General features: G+C 49.9%; 1 protein-coding gene across 6 annotated transcripts in view; it reads right to left on the bottom strand.

Moving 5' to 3' along the window:
- Positions 1 to 22451, bottom strand: part of RBM10 (RNA binding motif protein 10) — a 33363-nt gene that overhangs the window by 6463 nt on the left and 4449 nt on the right. For 4 of the 6 annotated variants that reach the window (XM_004612891.2, XM_055120508.1, XM_055120507.1 and 1 more), the window contains exons 3-7: positions 9431 to 9614; positions 7644 to 7874; positions 5706 to 5775; positions 3631 to 3704; positions 2113 to 2199 (exon numbers count right to left, since the gene is read on the bottom strand). In XM_004612891.2, the coding sequence (XP_004612948.1) occupies positions 2113 to 2199; positions 3631 to 3704; positions 5706 to 5775; positions 7644 to 7874; positions 9431 to 9614 (646 nt within the window). The remainder of the gene's footprint in view (positions 1 to 2112; positions 2200 to 3630; positions 3705 to 5705; positions 5776 to 7643; positions 7875 to 9430; positions 9615 to 22451) is intronic. The other 2 variants (XM_055120509.1, XM_055120510.1) reach the window with 1 other exon arrangement.

The raw sequence follows: 22451 nt of genomic DNA, 5'->3' as shown, positions 1-22451 counted from the left end.
CGAGAGATCCTCCGAGAACCCCACCAAGGGTAGGGCAGAAAGCTCTCCGAGCCACCAAAGGTGGCGGGGGGGTTCCGGCGGTCATTCTCAGTCCGACGATGCTTCCTCTTAGAGGGCCTCCAAGCTGTCCTTAGCGCCATTCCCTCAGCTCAAAAATCAACCACTCGTCTGTCCCATTCCAAGTGGCAACTCCTCTAAGTTACAAACTCCCAAGCGCGCTCCCCTTATATTCTTGAGCTGGTTCCTCTTCCCCCAACTGGCCGCCTGCTCTGAAATCTCCCAACACTTCTATCCTCAGAAGTCAGCAGCCTTTGTTTTGCCAGGCTCGCAGCTTCTTTCTTTTATCTCAAGGACTAGGCTGGCCTTGAGAAAGAAATGTGGCTTTGCTAGCTCCCTCCTCCAGAGACACCCCCGCCTGCCACCACATCATCTCCCCCAGCCCCCAGAACGCTGCTCCTGTGTCAGATTCTACCCACACACCCAGGATGTGGCCTCTGTCCAATGACCAAACAGTAGGGAACAGATTGTAGCAGAGGGCAGGTCTGTCTGCGGGGGACAGTCCCCGACAGAGGCTCGGGGAAAAGAAAGGGCCAAGCGGGGCACAGCTTTCTCAGCTGGGCACAGTCAGTAGAAATGTTTGATCTGGGAGGCCCAGCAGTTTGGTTTGACTTTGTGGGGGAAGTGAGCATTAGCAGAGGGAATAAGAGATTTTCTGTGGCTGGTGAGAAGAGACACAAAAGCTGAGGCTGGAGAACGAAGATGCACTAACAGTGTTCGAGCTGACAAGCTGAGACTCGGGGGCGAGGGGGAGTGTTAAGCGGAGAGGGAGGAACGTGGCTGGAAAGGAATGCAACAGGTTGAGGGTGGACAAAGAGGCGGCGAGCAAGTCAGCATGCTGCCAGAGGGGTCCGCAAAGAATGTGCACGTGAAGGGGGAGTGGTCTGAGCGGTGAGAATGGCAAAGAGATGAGAAGGGTGGCATTTCTGGGATGGACGTAACAAGTCCTGGTGACCGACAGGATGGAGAAAGACACAGGAGTGGCAGGGGGCTGGCAATGTAGCTCAGTGGCTAAGGTACATGTCTTGCTGCAGGACCCTGCATTTGGTGCAAAAAAACAAAAAAACTGGAAGAAAAATTCTTGTTTTGAGGATCATCTGAAAACACAGAGGAATGGAATGTACAGTCAGTCTGACTCTACTTGAGAGACACTGGCTACCTGCCCGTGTCACCGTAACAAATGTGTCAGCTCTTCCTCAGCGGTGTTCCTTCATTCTTCTGGGGGAAGAGGGTCGGGGCAGCAGAAAGGACTCCCCAGCAGGCTTAGGGCTATGGAGACAGGCGTCTGCCCGGAGACCTGGCCCTAGGGCAGCCCTCAACTGCAGCCTTGACCAGGAACAAGCCATGGTGGAAGGTACGGCTCCACCCCCACAGGCCCTGCCCTCTGTGCTCTCTGCCTCTTAGGGAACATCTGCAAGAACGTACACCCTTCGCCCCTGCTGGGCCTGGCTTGGTCAGAGTGGCCTTCAGGATCAGGTCACTGACACGGATGCTCATGGCACCCAGCGCTTCAAGACCACAGTCTACACGTAAAGCTCGCTGACTGGGGGTGGGGAAAGCTGTGTTGAAGCTGTTACTCCCTCAACACAGCTTTGTTTGACCCACACCCTGGAGAGCTCAGGGGCTTCCGGCATGGTGCAGTGCCAGGGATCAAACCTGGGCTCTTGCATGCAAAACATCCACCCAGTGCTTTGAGCCATTTCTCTGGCCCTCATACATACAGTTTAAGCCTACCAACCACTTCTTGGGGGAGGTGTCCAACACGGGGGCAAGAGAGGCAAAGAGAGATCCAGAAGCCAGACCCAAGGATCGTGGCGGGCCGATGTGGGCGTTCTCACACCAGCCAGTATGGCTCTAGACACCACACTGCACACACCACGTGGCATCTCTGCTGTCGCTGGTTTATGTACATTATCTGCTAAAAAGTCAGCTGGGACATCGGGCAAGGGAAGGGGCCTAGTCGGTTGTCAATGCCCCCACAGGAAAATTCAAGATGATGCCACCACCGCTGCTGCTGTCTCTATCCACAGCAACCACTGCCCACCGCCCCTGTACCTTATTACACAGCCAGTCCTCATTGATCTTGGGTTTGGGGTCGCTGTAGTGCATGGACACCTTCTGGCCCAGGATGTTGAGGGAATGCTGCGGGAAAAAGCAGATGGCAGTGAGGCCCAGGCAGCAGTGCCCCACGCACCGTCTCAGCACAGGAGAAGAGAGTGAGCGAGCCCTTCAGCTGGATGGATGAGGGACAGGGAGCGGAGGGAGGCCGGAGAACGGACGAGGGAAGAAGGAAGGGAAGGAGGGAGGTAAGGCGCCACAGCCCTCAGGCGCAGCGGTTTGCTGCCTTTCCGGGCACGCGCACAAGCGCGCGCACACGCGTGATCACACACCACCAGGCACACAGTGCTCTGCTGGCCGATGCTTGCCGGACAGTGGGGAAACGCCCCTACTTGGCCCTACCACTGCCAAGCCACACTCAGGGCCAGCACGACTACAACAGGCTATACTTGGGGGGTGAAGGGCGGGGAGGGAGGGGAAGGAGAGGAGGGGAGAGAGAAAGAGAGAGAGCAGAGCGCACGAGCGCTAGTGCTGGAGAAGGGGAAAAAAAGAAAGAGCCATATTTCCAAGATGGAAGTTCCTGCTTGTGAGGCTGTCTCGTACAGCTGGCTGGGTTCTGGGGCCACAGCACTAGCCTCCGGACCGGCAATGCTGGCCTCGGGGCCACCCCTGCAGAACCCACTTTCACCACATCTGCCCCTGCTCCCTGAAGCCCGCTCACTTCGAAGAGCCACAGTGGTGACACGGGCCGTGAGTAAGTCTGGGCTTTGGGTAAGAGCGGATCTTACCCAAAGAGCGCATCTTACCCAACCGTTTGACTAAGAGCAGATCCTTGGGTCTCTGAAGGCCCCCAGGCTGCCGGTTCGGGATCCAGTGCTGGGCTGAGGCAACAAGCTCCCTTTCCTCCCGGCTGTCTGGCAGAACTTCTCACCAGAGAGCAGGGCTGCTCCAAGCAGAGCTTAAGGAGTCAGGACTCCTGGGAGGGGAGGGGAGGCCCCTGGAATGAGTCCAGGGAATTAAGCTACCACATCAGGCCAGTCCTTAGATCAACAGAGCAGCTCTGGCTTCTCATGTGGAAATTCAAGGGTCAAGTGCACATGCAAGGGAGCTGGCGGAACGGTCCTTAGGTGCTAGATACCAGACAGTGTCAAGTTCTCTCTCTGCCTACACCCAGACCGGGACAGCCCTCTGACAAGTGGAAGCCAAGCTGGGAGAAACCTCACTGGCACCCCTTTCTCTTGAGAGCTCAGCAGAAAAAAAGTAGAGGGGGTGAGCTGGTACCTGGCCATGGGGAGGGGCCAGTGGTGAGTGTGGGTTCTGGACGGGAAGCCCAGTGGGTAGCGAGAAATGGGAAGAGGAGATAGTGAGGGTCAGGAAAGGGAGAGAGAGGGCAATAGGGGCACAGGACACAGGGCCACAGGGCAGGGAACTGTGTCCATAAGAATCAGGCGATGGGGAGCGCTCGATTACACAGTAGTATTTGTTTGGGGGGGGGTTCAAGTGCGGCAAAGCAACCTGATTGGCTTCCATCCATCGTGTAGCGTCCTGCAAGTGACTAAACTCGACGAAGGCGAAGCCCCGGCTCTGACCTGGAGACAGCATTCAGATACAGACGCAGTGGGTTAGTCAACAGCTTTGGACACACGGCGTTCCCGGGGGCGGGACCCGAGGGGAGAGGACGGGGCTGAGAGGGAAGGGAGGAAAGAACAAAAGAAGGGGGAGAGAGAGAGAGAAAGAGAAAGAGAGAGAGAAGCAATCGAAAAGAAAGACCAGGCATGGGAGGCAAGAGAGATGGGTGGGAGGGCAGGGAAGGAGGAGGAGGAGGAGGAGGAGGAGGAGGAAGAAAAAAACGGAGCTGACGAGAGATGGGAGGCACGGGAGAGAGACACACCAGCTGGGAAGAGAGAGAGAGACATGGGGCTCAGGCAGACCTGCCTGGCCAGCCGGGGTGGGGCAGAGAGATGGGGAGAAGCAGCTGGGAGTGGAAGGGTACAAGCAGAGGTCTGTCTCCAAAGGAGGGCAGATGTGCAGGCGGCTGGCACCACACGGCCAGAATAAATAAGTGAAGTGAGGGGGACGGGGAGGGGGGAAGCCAACAGAAGGCCAGGGGCACCGAGAAGGGGCTCTGTAACAGGTGTTTAATCAAAGGCTAAAGAAAATTGGGGGGCCAGGCTGCTTTGAGCGGCTACCAGGGCTCCAGGTGCACCAGAAGCACGGGGTTCGAGGGCGAGTTAGGGATGCCATGTCCACTGCAGTCTCGCTACAGAACAGGGAAGGGGTTCTTCATGAGGGAGCCACCGTAGGGCCAAGCTGGGGAGTTTCCAACTACCCACAAGTTTGGGATCTCCAACAGCAGGATGGGGGGGCTGGGAGAGTCCAGGAGAACCCGAAAGGATCGTGGGCCCTGCCCTGAGAGAAGTGCCCTGGGAAGGCTGCGCGTGGGGCACCGCTTTGAGAGAGTGCCGGAATCTCTCTCAGTATGCATGGTTTGGCTGGGGGCAAGCAGTGAAAGCCCTCCAGGTCCCCAAGAGCCCCCAGGCCTCGCTAAGGCTGTGGAGAGGGATTCAGGGCTTGAGGCCACTTGCTCTTTCCTTGGAGGTACGCACCATGGACCTTTAGATGTCTGCGGTGGGCTTGGGCAGGATGTGCTTGATCTCCAAAAGAATAACCACTAGGATGTACAGGAGGATGGAGTGGCAGAGAGAGGGGGCCAGAAGGGAGAGAAAGGGAGAGGAAGAAAAGGAGGAAGGGAGGGAGAGAGGGGAGGAGAGAGGAGAGAGCAGAGAGCAGAGAGCATAGAGGAGAGAGGAGAGGGGAGAGGAGAGAGCAAAGAGGAGAGAGGAGGGGGGAGAGAGAGAGAAAGGGAGAGAGAGATGGATGGATGGATGGATGGAGATGAAGGCATAGGGAGGAAAGAGACTGAGAGATGGAGAGAAAAGCCCAGGCAGAGTGAGGCCCCACTGTGCCTGCCTTGGGGAGCCTGGGCCAGAGGTCCTGCAGAGATAACTTGCCCCCCACCCACTGCAGCCTCAGGCCAGCAGCCTACAAGAGGGAGGGAGGGAGGGAACAAGTGAGGCCAGAAATCCCGGCTGCTCTTTAGGAAGTGCCTTGGATGAGAACCGTCCCCTGCCTCCCCTCTTGAGACACACGGGTGGACAGCGTCAGGCTGACTTTCTGGACAGGGGCTGGTACCAGAAACATGATAGGGAGCACACGGAGGGGCAGGGGCAGGAGAAGGAAAGAGAGGGGAGGAAGGGCGTCGGGAGGGGGTTACCATCTCGAATACTCAGTCTCAAAGAGGAAACTCCCCGGGGTCTGGCCCTGGCCCTGGCCCTGGCCCTGGGGAGAGCCCAGCTCAGGCAGAGCTGCAGCCCCTCCCCGACAGCCCCAGTGGCTGCAGCCGTGTGGAGAGTAGGGGGAGGGCAAGAGAAGAGAGGAGACCCTCCCCCCCAAGCTGTCCATTCCCAGCTGTGGCAGGGAAGGCAGGGTGGGGAGGCGGAGGGAGGAGGCAGAGGCAGGAGGGAGACTCAGAGGCTGAGGCTGGCCAGTGGAAGCGGGGGAGAGGGGGGGCACTGGGAACAAAAGCTCACCTGAGGATTTGTTCCGCATCAGCCGGACCTCCCGGGCTTGGACGCCATGGGACTGCAGCTGGCCACGGATCTGTACAGGGAGATACAGATTGGGGTGGGCTCAGCATAAGGGGGGCTGCTGGGAATCCGAGACCAGCTGGAAGGCTCCAAGGACCCGGGGGGGTCCTCGGTGAAATAGATATGGTCTCCTCTCCCTCTCTCAGGGCTTTTTCCAGTGACCACAGCCCCAAACCCACAACCAGTCCCCAGGCTCACTTTCGGCCCCAGACCTGCAGAGCGAATCGAAGGAGGAACAGGGGCACAGCGCAGGGTGAAGCATGGTGGCGTGATGACCGTCAGGGGCAGAGAACAGTAAGAATGCAAGCAGGCCAGCAACTCAAGAACCGGGGGCAGGGAGGGGCTGAGAGAACAGGCTGGGTGCAGCCACAGAAGCAAGGACAGCTGGGATGCCATTCCTGCTGCTCGCCTGCTCACAAAGGGAGCCCTCCGACTTGCATCAAAAGAGACCCAGGAGACAGATACCCAACTGGGAACGACTGGGCTCTGAGTGAATGCTGGCCATGTGCCCTAGACAGTGAGGAGAGCAGTAACTTGGGACGGAGACAAAAAGGTGTGGCTGAAGGCTTTTGGAAAGCGTCCTGGACGTGGTTAAGCTGGAGGGAGGCAGCAGAGGCAGTGTGGGCTTTGGTGAGCTGACGTAGGGCATCTCATGTAAGACTGGGCATTTGAGAACATCGGGGACTCCGACAAGTTCTTCATTACATCAGACAAATGAAGATTAAACACACACACAAACACACACACAAATACACAAACACACACACACACTGATCGAAAGGATGAGAAAGACACCAGTATTTCTCAGGGTAGCAAATGCTTGAGGAGGGTTCTGGGAACAGCAAGAATGTGAGCTGAGATTCACACCCATCTCTGCTCTGCCTTTCACTGGCTGAGGGACCTGGAGCAAGTTACCTCACTACAGGGACCCAGTGAATTCTGCTACAGAATGGAAACACAAAGCACCATCCACAAAGGGCATCTGTTCGGATCAAACCAGAGCTGGCACAGAATCTACGCGGTGAGAAGTCCTTGAACACCAGCACTCAAATGACTACCTGACCCGAGAGAGGCAGGCGGGCCGGCCTTGAGACGCTCTCAGATAGACAGGTGCTATGTCCTGCGCGACAGAACAGGCAGCTGGCAGACGTCAGAGGAGAGCCAAGCAAAGAGTTCACAGTCAGAACCAAGAATCAGGGAAGCTAGTGACATAGGTACTCTGCGGGCCTCTTGTTGCAAGTGTTTAAAGAAACAGGCTGAAAAAGGGAGGAAGATGGAAAGGATAGAAAGTCACCAAAGAACACAAGGCAAGGGAGGCTGTCAGCAGCAGCAACGGAAAACAAAAGCCAAAACCAAAACCAAACCAAACCCCAACCCCAAGGCTTCACAGCCAGGCCTGTGAGATTTAACCTGCTGACCAAAAGGAGGTAGAAGGTTGAGGAGGAGGAGGAGGAGGAGGAGGAGGATGGTAGGATAAGAAACCTCAGAAAATCCCATGGGGAACTTTCCCATCCCTAGGGCCACAGGGCTCCTACGTCACCTCTGCCACTCGCAATACCTGGCACCGGGCCTGACTCGCTGACCCTAGATCCACATGTGCAGAATAGATGAACGAGCAGTGGAATGTGCGCGAAGATTCCTCTGTTTCCTCCCACCTCCACCGCCACGGCCTCCTCGGCCACCTACTGGATACTCCTTTCCCCGACAAGGAGACGACGGGGTCTACCCAGAGGACAGATCAGTGCTGAGGCACAGGAGCGAGGGGGAAGAATGGATGAAAGGTGCTGAGGTTGGGAGTGAGGGAGAAGTTGAGGCCCCCTGTGGAGACCCAGCCTGGCCTCCTATACTGCTGCCTGCCCGGGGCCATTGGGGGGCACGTACGTCATCCTCAGTGGCTGCCTGTGGCAGCATCCTCAGCATGACGATGTTACTGGCCTTCTCCTCCTCCTCCTCCTCCTCATCCTCCTCCTCCTCCTCCCCTTGCTCGGTCCGATAGTCCTGGTCCCGATAGTCGCCGTCTCGGGGGAAGCCTGGTGGGCCTGTGGGGCTGTGCCTGTGCCGCCTCCGCCGCCTACGCTGAGTCTCGGAGCCCGGGGAGGCCTCGTAGGAATCCTGGCCGACAGAATGAGATGAGTGACACCAGACGGGTAGTCAGTCTGGGGTGGGCCTAGGGGCTGGCTGCTGGCTCTCTCTGAGGCGGGCGGGCTCTGAAAGCCAGGGCTGGGCGGGCTCCGGTTAAAGGCTCGGGGCAGGCAGGGTGGGGACGCCTGGGACTGCAACCCCTCAGGGCCTGGAGATTCTTCACAGGGCACTTGGGGAGACGCATAGAGGAGAGTCGGGGATAGGAGGGCGCTATGGCTGTAGGGGTGTGGGAGTGGAACTCGCGCTGGCAAGGGACCAGATACTGCTACTGCTTAACTCTCCAGGGGACGCGACCACCTGGACGTGGTAGCCTAAACTCTGGCCTGCTTCTCTCCCCTCCTGCCTTGCCGTCTGGTTTTTGCTAGTCGCACACAGTTGTTCCTTGGATCACAGAAGGCCACACGTTGCTTATGATCCCCAGTCCAGGCCTGGGCCCCGCAACCATGTTGTAGGCATAGGAACGGCTTATGATCTTGACCAGAGCCCATCAGAGGAGCACGTAAGCGGTGTGAGGGCCACAGCAGACCACCTGGTCCCTGACGCCTCTACCAAGCCAGCATTCCATCACCGTCAGGTTCCCCCCACAGGGTGTGGGCCCAGGGTTCCTTCGAGAACTGAGGCAGGCCAGGCATAGGGCTAGCCCCCTCTTGCCCTCAGTGCGAGTGGGGGGTGGTCGCGGTGCTCCACCCCCACTCTTCCCAAGGGGTCTCCCCAGGGCCCACCTGGATCTCTGAAGACTCCTAGTAGACACGGCACAATGTCCCGAGTAAGCCTGGCTGCCCACCACTAGGGTCCTGGGACTGCTTCCCCCCAGAAGGTGGCTGAAGGTCCTCATTTGGTTCCAAGGATTGGGGGTGACAAGAGGCATCTTTCCACTCCCTCGGACAGGAGAGCTGTCGGCTTGCTTTGGACCATGTCCAGCTGCCCCTCTCGGCTGGAGGTCCCCTAAGGCAAAGCTATTTCTTCTCCTCAGCTGGGCTCCAGAAGGTGCGCAGTGCCCTGCCTCCCCTCTTCCCTAATGCTAACAGCCCAGCCTGGAATGGACTCCTGAGCCTGAAAGAGAGGCCCACGGAGGTCTTCTCCTGCTGAGGGCCCTGCCACCACTGGGAATGCTCCTACAGCTGCTCTGCGTGGTGATACCTGTTTTCCCGGCTGCCCTCCCAACCTCAGAAGGAGGGTCCCAAGCAAGAGGGTCTGCAAGCGACCTGATTGGCTGGGAGCAGGCAGTAGTAGGGCTTGTAGCGAACCATGGATCCCCCACGACTGCACAACAGGGAAGAAAGGCGAGAGGTGGTGGCAAGGGCCCCTCAGAAGTAGAGTCAAGCGTGTGGAAGTCAGGGAGCCCCAACTCAGGAGAGGAGCCCGTCGGAGAAGGGAGTGGGGACAGACCATCCAGGTGCGGCAAAGCCACCGAGCAGAGTCGGAAGGCACAGGGCCAAGAGCTATCTGCACACAATGCTGCAGCCAGACAGAGGCCCTGCAAGAGCCGCCCACCAAGGACTGGCCCAGACCTCCGCAGCCCTCACCTCCGCACTCTGCTCCTCGGAAGAGTCGTCATAGTCGTGTTTGCTCTCCTGGCTACCATACTCTCGGGGGTATGAACGGTAGTCCATGTCCCGGTAGTCGTGGTCTCGGCTACGGTTCTCCCCACCATCATCCTGTGAACGGTCAGTGGCTCCATAGCGGCCTGTCCTGTCTCCACGACCACCTCTGGGGGGAAGAAGGGAGGGATTAAAGGGTGGTCCTTTCACCGAGGGGCAAGAGAAGGAGCCTCCTCACCCACGCACCAGCTCAGTCCCGCGCCTGGCCAGGGATCCTAAAGGGTGTTCCCACAGGATGAGCAGGCTGTCGCCTCTCCAATCAGCCCCCAGCTCTCCAGTCTATGCTGTGCGCCTTCACTGGGCCCTCGAGTGTGGCTTCCTGTCTCATCTCCTCACCTCCACCCACCCTTCCCCAGGCTCATTCTCTATTGAACAGGAATGTGCAAAGAGGCACAGCCAATCTAGCCCCAGAGCAGCATTTGCCTTTAACGGTTCACTCCACCTCAAGAGAAAACACCAAAATGTTCACCAAAGGCCTACAAGGTCTGCAGGGTCCTGTGGGATGAAGTCCCTGCACACACTCTCCCTCCACTTCAACGTGCATCGCATCACTCAGTCCCTCTGTCTTATAGTCACTTGCTAACAATGACAGTTGTTTTGCTACCAAATTTTCCTACTGTGACAACTGTAAAATAATCTCAAAATTGTGCTTGCTCTTCAAGCCTGTATTCTCCCCTCCGTGCCCATGTCACTTGCTTGTCTCTGTGTCTGCAGCATTTTTCCACTCTGGAGAAGTCCATGTTCTCTCACGAACAACTATTTCCTCTTTTTCTCTCCATCACATATTTCAAAGTAATATATATGCATACATATTTCATTCAATAAAAACTATGTTGCTGGGGCGGGAGCAATAGTAGAGTGGGTAGAATGCTTGTCTCGCATGCAGACAGCCCGGATTTAATCCCAGAACCCCATGTTGGTTCCCCGAGCCCTGCCAGAAGTGATCCCTGAGCACAAAGCCAGAAAAAAAGTCCTCAACACTGCCAGATGTGGCTCAAAAACCAAACAACAAAACAAAAAAAACTAATAAAAACTGTCCTCCTTTACACACACACACACAAAAAAAAACTCCCTAGAAGTTGACTTTATCTGCATTTCTTTTATTATTTAAGAAAATCTCCAGATTCTGATCTCTGAGAAATGAGGACACCATAACATTTGATCCACTGCTCCAGTTCCCAAAACTTAAGGGTCTAGCACAACACTTTATTAGGTGCTCAAAAGTTATGTTTTATTTTATCTTAATATTTTTGATCTGGGGGATCACACCAGACGTTGCTCAGGAGCCACCCCACTCTCAGGGCTTCGCAAACCATGTGGTACTGGGGGTCAAATCTGTGTCTCTTGCAGGCAAAGCGTGAGCTCAATCCATTGAGTCATTTTTCCGGTCCCCAAAGTTGCCCTCAAAGTTACACAATGAGTTTAACACTACTCTAAAAGCATCCCATGTGTTTATATTCAAAACAAGAAAACACCAAACAATATAGATTACTACCAGCAGAATTTCAATCCTGGTCAAGATCAATACTAAAATGCTATCGATGCCATCATTAACATTACTCTACAATAACAAGATCCAAGAATGAAGAAGTCAAATGCTTAAAAAGAGAAGGTAAGATTACCATCATTTTTAGATACGAGGCTACATGCCTGCAAAGTAAGCTAAAAAGAATTGACTGAAAAGGTGATTACAATACATTACGTCAGTAAGAACATGGATACAAAAGTAATCTACAGTAATAAAACCCATGCCCTTATTCAGGTAGCCACTATTTAGAAAATATGATGACCCTAAGGAGAGCTGCACCAAATGGTTAAATATTTCACACTTACAAAACCAGGGCACATTGGAAATGATCCAAGATTGAAATGGAAGAAATGAAATCATAAAGAAGCAAGGGATGGAGACCAGAGAGAGAAAACAGTAACTTGGGTTAAGGCACTTGCCATGCACATGGCTGACCCTGTTTTGACTCCTAGCACCACATCATGGTCTCCTGAACACCACCAGGCGTGTCCTCCTAACCTCTCCAAACAAATCCCCAAGGGATCAAGGGATGAATTTCATGATAGTAGTGAAATAGGGAAAGCTATCTTGAGCTCATCTGTAGTATAGAGGTGAGGAATCTGCACGTAACTAAATCACTAGACTGAACACCACTGAAAGCATGGGACCAGAACTACAGTAATTAAACTTCAAACACTGTGTGTCAAGGACAGACTGGGGGCCGGGAGGAAATCTTGGAGTCCTTGGTGAAGGGAGACCTTTATTCAAAGTGGCAACATTGCATCTCTGTGGCTCTATTGTCAGACACCTTACAAATCATAGTGTCTCAATTTAAAAAAAAGTAACATACATGCTTATCAAAAACTAAAATAATAATTTTGACTTGGAGAAAAACAAAAACTAGCATACCAGGACAAAAAGATAAACTGAAAAAATATGGAAAAAGGAACAGAAGTCATATAGATGAAAAATACAAATGATTTCTACTTGAAAGAGACTTAAGAATGAAAAATTAAAACTAAAATCAGGGGCTGGAGCGATATAGCACAGAGGGTAGGGTGTTTGCCTTGCACGCGGTCGACCCGGGTTCGATTCCCAGCATCCCATATGGTCCCTCGAGCACCGCCAGGAGTAATTCCTGAGCGCAGAGTCGGAAATAACCCCTGTGCATCACCGGGTGTGACCCAAAAAGAAAAAAACAGAAAAAGCCCAAAACTTTTTATCTACTGATTGATTTTTTTTTTTGCTTTTTGGGTCACACCCAGCGATGCTCAGGGGTTACTCCTGGCTTTGCACTCAGGAATTACTCCTGGCGGTGCTTGGGGGACCATATGGGATGCCGGGGATCGAACCCGGGTCGGCCGCGTGCAAGGCAAACGCCCTACCCGCTGTGCTATCGCTCCGGCCCCCTACTGATTGATTTTTGCAGTACCAGGGATGAAATTTAGGGCTTCACACTGAGTAAGGCAAGTATTGACCCTAAGCAGGTTATTTAAAAACAAAAGTTAAAGTTTCTTCTTCTTTTTTTTTTTGGATTTCTATTGCTGTTGTTTTTGTGCGACGCCCAGAAGTGCTCACGGCTTACTCCTGTCTCTATGCTCAGGGATCACTCCTGGAAGACCATATGGGGTGCCGGGGATGGAACCTGGGTCAGACACAAGCAACACAAAACCCTTATCTGTTGTACAATTTCTCTGGCTCCAAAATTCCACTTGTATATATGTTTTGAAATAATTTTTATTGAATTAAGACATGTCTGAGGAAGCCAGAGAGATAATACAGCTGGTAAGGCAGCTGCCTTGTACCAGCTGACCCAGGTTCAATCCCCAGCATCCCATATGGTCCCTTGAGCACGACCAGGAGTGATTCCTGAGCGCAGAGCCAGGAGTAACCCTTGAGCATTGCCAGATGTGGGTGCCATCCCCCCAAAAGAACTCTTAAATTAAAAATTTACCATTTTTAAAACTCAAACATTTTATTTTATTTTTACTTGTTGTGCGTGCAGTGATGCTAGTGTACAAACGCAGTCTCTCTTTCATACAAATCAAGAGTTCTCTGGGTAGAACCAGGAGTAAGCCCTGGGCTCAGCTGGGTGTGGCCCACAAAACAAAACAACAAAAAACCACCACAACAAAGAATTCAAGATCTCATACATATTTCTCTTGTTTTGTTTTGGAGCCACACCTAGCAGTGCTCAAACATGACTCCTGTCAGTGCTCCGGAACTGTATGTGTTGCCAGGGATTTGAACAACCAGGGTTGTAGCAGCACGCAAGCAAGTGCTTCACCCTCCTGTACTACCTCTAGACCTATTTTCTGGATAATAACCCCTTATGAGATCTATGATCTGCACATGTTCCCACATTCTATGGGTTGACTTTTCTTCACTTTGAATTTTATGTGTGGGGCTCTACTCAAGTTTTCAGTATTCCAGAGCTCCCTCATGTAAAGCATGTGCTCCAGCCCTCTAAGCCACCTCCCTGCCTCCAATGTGCTGTCTTCCACTCTCTTGGATAGTTCCTTTGACATACAAAGATTTCTCTTTTTGGGGAATGGGGGGAAGTTGGGCCACATCTGGCAGTGCTCAGGGATCACTCCTGGTAGTGCACAGGGTACCAAACGCAGTGGTTAGGGCTATACTGTTGCCTGAATGCAAGGCCAGTGCTGTAACCACTCTACTATCCCTCTAGCCCGACACACAAAAGTTTCTAACCCTGGCCTGGAGACAGTACTACAGGTAAGATGCTTGACTTGCACACAGCTGATCCCAGTATAACCCCCAGCACCTCATATGGTTGCCTAAGCACCACCACCAGGAGTGATACCCGAGCACAGAACCAGAAGTAAGCCCTGAGCATCACCAGGTGTGGCTTGCCCCATCCACAAAAACACACAATTCTAACCTTGAGGAACTCAAGCTTCTAACAAAATAATCTTAGATTCACAAGAGTTCGAGAAGAGTTCTTTACCCTGTCTCCCCTAATGTTAACAGAACCAAAAATAGTTGTCTAAGCTTAAGAAATTAACAATAGGGCTGGAGCAATAGCACAGTGGGTAGGGCATTTGCCTTGCACGCGGCCAACCCGGGTTCAATTCCCAGCATCCCATGTGGTCCCCTGAGCACCGCCAGGGGTAATTCCTGAGTGCAGAGCCAGGAGTAACCCCTGTGCGTTGCCGGTATGACCTAAAAGCAAAAAAAAAAAAAGAAATTAACAATAGACTGCAGTAGAATTCTACTAATATTTCCAGCATGATTTTTCCAAAGAAATTTTTTCATTTTGCCCCTTTGGTTTCCTCTGGCCTATGAATATGTTTGTCTTTTCTAGGTTTTTTTTTTAAATGACCTTAACAGTTGTGGTGAGTTAGGATCAGATAGATTGTAGAACATACTTCAACATGGGCTTATCTGATATGTTCTTATAATATTTGAGATTATGAAAATTATGGATTTGGGAGAAAAGAATACAATAAAGATGTGCTACCTTTCAACTATATCATATCAGGGGCACTGCATAACTTGTCACTATTCAAGTTGACCTTGATCAATTGGTTCCAGTGGGGTTTGTCAGATTTCTCTAGTCAAGTTTTTTTCCCTATTGCATAATCTAAGGACAGGGGTTTCTTTTAGGTTGCTTGAACCCTGGTGTCATGCTTGCAAGGCACGTGCTGAGTCACATTCCTGCCCTGATTTGTGAATGCGTTAATAAGCAGATTACAAAACTATAAATGTTTGACAACAAACTGTTGACAACTGTTTCGATGTCCCCTATGGAAAGAGGAAAATAGCTGGCAAAAATAAAAATCCATGTAACTTCTAGCCCTACATCCTCCTGAGAATATAATGTACAGACATATTTGCATATGTGCAAAGACAGCATTAGCAATGCTTTTTTATAACAGCAAAAGACAAGAAATTTGACTTGTCAATTTTCAAAAAGACAAGAGGGGCCTGGATATGGCTCGAGAAGTAGAACACACACACAAGAAGGAAGTAGAACACAAGGGGCCAGAGATAGTACAGGGGTGAAGGCACATGCTTTGTGTGCAGCCCACCTTTGGTTCAATCCCCAGCACTACATATGGCCCCCTGAGTATAGCCAGGCGTGATCCCTGAGTGCAGAGCCAGAAGTATGCCCTGAGAACCACTGGGTGTGACCCAAAAACAAAACAAAACAAAACAAAAGAGGGAAATCCTTTTTTTTTTTTAAAAAAAAAAGAGGCTGGGATAGGGGACGAGGGATAGTATAGCAGGTAGGTGTTTGTCTTGAATGTGCTCAAACAGGATTCATTCCCCAACCCCGCATATAGTCTCTGAGCCCGCAAGGAGCGATCCCTAAGCATAGAGCCAGGAGTAATCCCCTGAGCACCACCAGGTATGACCCCCAAATAAAACTATAGCCTGGAGGCAAGAGAGATAGTGCAGGGGCAAAGGCAATAACCTTGCAAGCGGCTGTGAACCTGGTTCAAATCCCCAATAGGTCACACCTGAGCACAGAGGCAGGACTAACTCCTGAGCACTGCCAGTTATGGCCCAACCTCCACCCCTACGCCCCCCTCCAAATGGCCAGAAGGGCCAGGTATGATAAAGCTCAGTGGCTGACTGCTTGCCCTACATGTGTGAGACCCCAGGATTGATCCTTAATGCTGAAAGGAAAATTTTTATAAGGCCAGAAGGGATGAACCTCACCAAATCATAAAACATAATGATAGAACAACTGAAACATGAATAGAAGATTAATTAAACAGTCCATAGTCTATGAAAGCACACATGGGAATGCAGACTAAGTCAAAAATTGCACTTCAAATTAATGAGGAAGTTGATTAGTCAGTAAACACTGGCTGAAATAACTGTCTGGTCCACAGATTAGCAAACTATAACCTGTGGGCCAATTTGAGTCACCTCAAATAACTGTTTGCTTTCTTCAAACAGTTAATACTCATTCATTTCCATACTCTCTGGTTTTAGTCTCATAGGTGCAACAAACATTTTTCAGTCTCATACCTGCAACAGACCATATGGTATACAATGCCAAAAATATCCACTATTTGGTTCATTACAGAAAAAAGTGTATTGATCTCGTCTGAGTTGTGGGGCCAAGTATGAAGATTAAGTGGCAGACAACAAACCTTGCATGCTCAATCCCCTGGAGACAGAAGGGTCCCCTTGAGTACTTCAAGATGTGGCACCAACAACAATTAAAAATAATGCAATGGGGCTGGAGATGTGTCTCAGTGGCAAAATGTATGCCTTGAATGCATGGGAACTGGGTTCAACCCCTGGCATCATAAAACACTTTATTCAAAAAAAATACGTTTATTCTCCCTTTGAGGGAGTTGAGGAGGCATACTTGGGCTGTGCTCAGAGGACTATATAGTATGCCAGGAAATGAACCAGAGTTGACTGCATGCAAGGGAAGTGTCTTAACCCCTGTATTATTATCTCTTCAATGTATTTTGCCTCACTTCTTAAAGCAATTATAGATGGAGCAAAAATATAAATTCCCTTGGGCTGGGAAGAAAATTCAACCTATGGGAGTGCATGCTTGCTGGGCCTTACCACTGAACTGTTCCGCTGGCTTGGTCAACTGCTGTCAGGTCAACAGCTTGGGAGCCCCCCACATCCCAAAGAAACAGAAAAGAAAAAAGACCAACTCAACCAGAAAAAACCCAGAAGTCATTAAAAAAAGTTGATAAATCTGACTTCAAAATAATTTTAAAATACTCACAGTGTGAAAAACACCATAAATAAATGATATGGCAGCCGCAGTGAAATGTTAGTGGTAGAATACAGTGGACAGGTTTAAGCATGTTCGTTGTTAAAATTCTTTCAACTTCACTGTATGCTTAAAATTTCATTATAACAAGCTGGGATATAACACAATGGTAGACCATGTGTGAGGCACTAGGCTTCAAATCTGGCATTGCACACGTTATTAACAAATGGGTAAATAACACACAACTTAAAAGTTATTAACTGGAGAGAATGACTTTCCAATAAAAATGTTTCCAGGGCCTGGTTAGATCACTGGCACCATATGGTCCCCCAAGCATAGCCAGGAGCAACCCTCAAGAGCACTAAGCTGTTAGTAACCCCCCCAGAAAAATCGCCAATGAGTGTTCTAGATAGAAGAGATAGATCAATGTGTTGAGCACATGCTTTGCACATGGACAGGTTTGCTCCTCAACACTGATGGTCCCCTGGGCACTGAGTTGGGAGTAGTCCCCGAGCAATGCTGGGTATGATCCCCACCCCTCAAAAGTTTCCAAATATTTTGGCTTCCATTTTTTTAACGATTATTTGTTTATTCACTCAACAATTAGGAATATTGCTGTATGTCAGGCACTAGTACAGATGATTTTTTTAAATTTTAATCTAATTGAGTTCCCAGCCATTGTGAATTTAGCTTAGAACCCCAGCTATGTGTGTCCTTATGATAAATGCCCAGAACAAAAGTGGCTTCGATCAGTATTTTTATTTGGGGGTGGGGCTCTTCAGTGGTACTCAGGGTCCCAGGGACTACTCCCCATAATACTCGGCCCAGAAAGTCTTGCTGGTGCCCCAGGATGAGAGTTCATGAGATGCTGGCATCAAACTTGGGGCCTCAGGTACATCAGGCCTTTGAATTACCTCCTTGAGATTTTTGCTTGTTTGTCTGGGGGCCATACCCAGCAGCACTCAGCAGCTACTCCCAGCTCTGTGCTTGGGGGTCATTTCTGGGTTGCAGCGGGGCCCTGTAGTGCTGAGTATCAAACCCAGGGCATCACATGTACAAGACAATGCTCTATTGCTGATCCATATCCCCAGTCCCACTCCCTCCTATTTTTAGTTTTTGGTTTGGGGGCCCCACCCGGCAGTGCGCATGACTGACTCCTGACTTTGCTTTCAGGGATCACTACTGGCAGGACTCAGGACCATATAGGGTGCTAGGGAACGAAGCCAGGTCCGACTATTAAGGTGTCTGATGTGAATAATAATTTTTCACATTTGCTTTCTATATAGTACCTCTCGCTATTCAATTCCAGTCACCAGAATGAAAGAACTAAGCACATTTAAATAAGCTTCCAGATGAAATCCTGAACTTGGACACTTTCAAAGATGAAATACTGAATGCTGACACTCAACATCTAAATTAAATAAATTGGGGCACTGAATTACTGCTATCTAAAATTAGGAAGAAAAGAACTTTGGATAGTAAAGAATGCTTTTCTTTTTTTTCTTTTTGGGTCACACCCGGTAATGCTCAGGGTTTACTCCTGGTTCTGCACTAAGGAATGACTCGTGACGGAACTCGGGGTACCATATGGGATGCTGGGGATTGAATCATGTCGGCAGCGTGCAAGGCAAACACCATACCTGCTTTACTATTACTCTGGCCCCTAAGAATGCTTTTCCTTGGCCACCAAAGACCTTGCACAGACAGACCCTATTCACAAGACTTCTAGTAATCAGAACTGAATCTGTATCTGGGGTCCTCCATAAAAAAGAAGTATTTTCCTGGAAAACATAAAATATCAAAACTGGGTGGCTGTAGACATAGTATATCAGCAAAGTTCTTGCCTTATACCCAGCTAACATGGGTTTGATCCCCAGCACCCTATATGGTCCTCCAACACTTCCAGGAGTTATCCCAGAGTTTACAGGAGTAAACCCTGAGCACTGCTGGGTGTGGCCCCCAAACCAAAATAATAAGTAACTGGTAGAAGCACAAAAAGTGACAATTAAAAAAAAACCTTTATGTTTGTTTGCTTTGGGGCCACACCCAGTGGTGCTGAGGAAATAGTCCCAGCTAAATATTCAAGTATTGTTCCTAGTAGTGCTCAAGGGACCCCACAGTGCTAGGAATAGAATCTAGGGCTACACCATACAAGGCAAGTGTTCTACCACTATGCAACATCCCTCAGGTCCCCCAAACCTTTTTTTGTGCCATACCCAGTGGTGCTCAAGGGGATACTACTGGTTCTGTGCTCAGGGATCACTCCTGAAAGTACTCAGGGGACCATATGCAGAGTTAGAGCTTGAACTAGAGCCAGCCCTACACAAGGCAAGTATCTTAACTTTTGTGATATCTCTCCCCAAAATACCCCCCCAAAAGGGGGCCAGAACAATAGTACAATGGGATACATACTTCCCTTGCAGGAGGCCCACTGGGTTCAATTTCTAGCATCCCCCAAGCACAATCAGGAGTGATCCCTGAGTGCAGAGCCAGGAATAATCCCTGAGCATTGCCAGGTGTGATTGCCACTCCCCAAAAATAACCCACAAAAGACAAGTTCCACCAAATTTTCAAAGAACAGATTTTGTGTGTGTGTATGGGGGGGTACACAGGGCTGAGCTCAGGGCTTACTCTTGGCTTTCTACTCCTGGAAATGTTGGGGGAACATATGTGTTACTGGGGATCAAACCCAGTTCAGCCACTGGTAAATGCCTTAGTTCTTGTACTCTCTCTCCAACCCACAAGTTTCTTCAATAAAGAGAGAAATAGCAAAAGCTGCCCGATTTATGGATTCATGCCATGAGACTATGTTGATTCAATACCGGATGTGTATTAGAAAAACAAGTTATCATCAGGCTACTTCTTAGATGAACAAAGGTGCAAATGTTATAAATAACACAATCTCAAATCAAATGCAAGTGTTTCAAAACACAATAGTGCTTCTGCCAAAGAATAAACACTAATGAAAGCTGAGTGAAAAATAACTACAAACCAGCTGGCCTCCACTCTTAAAAATATGCCAAAGGGGAGGGCTAAAGAGATATTGCAGCGGGTCGGGGTGCTTATCTTACAAAGTGGTCAACCTGAGTTGGATCCCTGGCACCCCATAGGGCCCCCTGAGCCTGCCAGGAGTGATCCCTAAACACAGAGCCAGGAATAAGCGCTGAGCACAACCAGATGTAGCCCCAAAACCAACACAAACAAACAAAACATGTTGAAGTGAGTTGGGGAGACAGCACAGGGTTATGGTCTCACGACCCCATTTTGATTTCAGACTTGCATGCACCCTACTCCACCCCAGCACTGCCAGGGTGGATCTGGTGGGTCCTAGCACCACACACTCCCAAACAGCATTCTCAAGCCTGTGCATTTAGGAATCTGGCCCAGTTCTCTCTCAGCGCCCCCCAAATGACAAAGGCATAAAACACAGACTGGATAATTATTCCAGATTAAAGGAAATGAAAAATACAAAGTAGCTCAACACAATGTGTACTCTTGGACTGAATCCCAAATTAGGGAAAAAGGACACCACAGGGCTAACTAACGATATCTAAATATGGGCTTTCTCTAACATAAAAAGTATCATATCAACACGAAGATCCTGCTATTGATAAATGTACTGTAGTTATGGAAGAGAAAATCCTGTTCATACAACATACATGCTGTGTAGCACTTCAAGGATCAAACCTATCGCCAATTCAGACCAGACACATAGTACAGCATGTAACGCGCTTGTCTCACATGCAGCTGAACCCAGGGTTCAATTCCAGCACTGCATATGGTCCCCCAGTAATGCCAGAAGCATGGAGCCAGGAGTAAGTCCTAAGTACAGCCCAGTGTGGCCCAAAACACAAAACCAAAACCAACAAACCCATCAGTAATCAAATGATTCGGGGGAAAAAAAGTTCTATAAGGACCATGGGGAGAGCTGGAGAGATAAACCAGTGGGTAGGATCCTTGCCTTTCCACAGTTCAATCCCGAGCACCCCATATGGTCCCCCAAGTCCCACCAGGAGTACAAAATGAAAATAAATAAATAAATAAATTTGGAAAAAACAAAGAAGGCGTTGGGGGTCAGAGAAATAGTACAGCAGAAAAAGTGCTTGCCTTACGTGCAGCTGACCTGGGTTTGATCCCTTACATCCTACATGGTCCCCCGAACCCACCAGGTATAAGCCAAGGGCAGAGCCAGGAGTCAGCCCTAAGCACTACCAGGTGTGGCCCAAAAAACATAATAAAAAACAAAGAAGGGAATGGGGGTCAGGTAGAGAGCTCAAAATGCTGGAGCACATGTGCAAGGTCCATGCTCGATCCCTGGATCTATATAGCCCCCTAAGAGCTACCGGGAGTGAGCCCCAAGACCACAGTAGCTCCCAAGCACTGACAGGTGAGAACCTAGCTTCCTTTCCTCTGAAAAGAAGGGTGGGGAAGGAAATGGGGTAGAGGTAAATATGGAAAATACGGCAAAATGTTTATCATTAGTTGTTTAGTAGTGAATATAAGGGAGTTCAATGTACATGCACCTTTTGTATAAATACAAAACTAAAAAGATATAAACATATAAATAAATATCATGATCAAAGGGTTATATCTCAAGAGTCCAAATATTCCATTTAATGTCATTTAGGAAATATAAGATTGGGCGGAAAGCATGTGACATTCAATACACATTTCTGATCTTAGCAACTAAGATTAGAACATTCACCTTTTTTCTATGGATTTTTGTTTGTGTTTGTACATCGGCTGGAGCGATAGCACAGCGGCAGGGCATTCGCCTTTCACACAGCTGACCCGTGTTAGATTCCTCCGCCCCTCTCGGAGAGCCCGGCAAGCTACCCGTGCGAATTGGATATGCCAAAAATAGTAATAAGTCTCACAATGGAGACATTACTGGTGCCCGCTCAAACAAATCGATGAGCAACAGGATGACAGTTTGTACCACACCTGGCTGTTCTCATGACGGACTCCTAGCTCTGCACTTAGGAATCACTCCTGGCAAGCTCTGGGGGAATCATACAGGGCACTGGGGAGCAAACCCAGGTCAACCACGTGCAAGGCAAGTGCCCTACCAGGCAAGAACCATACCGCTCTCTACCCACAGTACTTGCACTCCAGGGTCCATCTTCGAATTTTGTTACAATCCGTTAAAATCTTAATTTGTGTACCCAATATCACTGTTAGTTTAGTATGGTAATCAAAGCCCTAGATAACACTTAGGTGAGGAAAAAAGAAGCCATAGGATACAACATGACTACTTAGAAAGATCATAGTCAACATAAATGATTATAAATGGCAAAAGATAATGAAAATCAATAGGTTTCCTCAACCTCAGCAAATACCAGCTTGAAAAATACAAAAGAAAAAAAGATGTCTATGAAAACTACTTACATAAGCGGGAATTACTTTAGGAAAAAAATCAAGCTAATAATAAACACAATAAGGTTACGGACAAGAATGAGCAAATAGGAGCCAAAGAGAAAATGTAGCAGGCAGGGTGCTAGCCTTGCACACAGATAGCCTGGGTTCAATCCCTGGCACCCTCCGGAGCCCTCCGAGCTCTGCCAGGAGTGATCCCTGAGCTCAGAGCCAGGGATAAGCCCTGAGCACTGCCAGGTGTGCCCCCCTCCAAAAACAGAGTGAGTAAACAGACCAGTGAAACAAATCAGATCACTCAAGAGAGATCCATCTACAGTACAGAACTTGAAATAAGATGTAGTGCAAATCAA

This window comes from Sorex araneus, chromosome X (genome assembly GCF_027595985.1).
Source record: "Sorex araneus isolate mSorAra2 chromosome X, mSorAra2.pri, whole genome shotgun sequence".
Lineage (NCBI taxonomy): Eukaryota > Metazoa > Chordata > Mammalia > Eulipotyphla > Soricidae > Sorex > Sorex araneus.
Note: the sequence above shows the minus strand (reverse complement) of the source record. Positions and strands in the feature narration are given on the sequence as shown.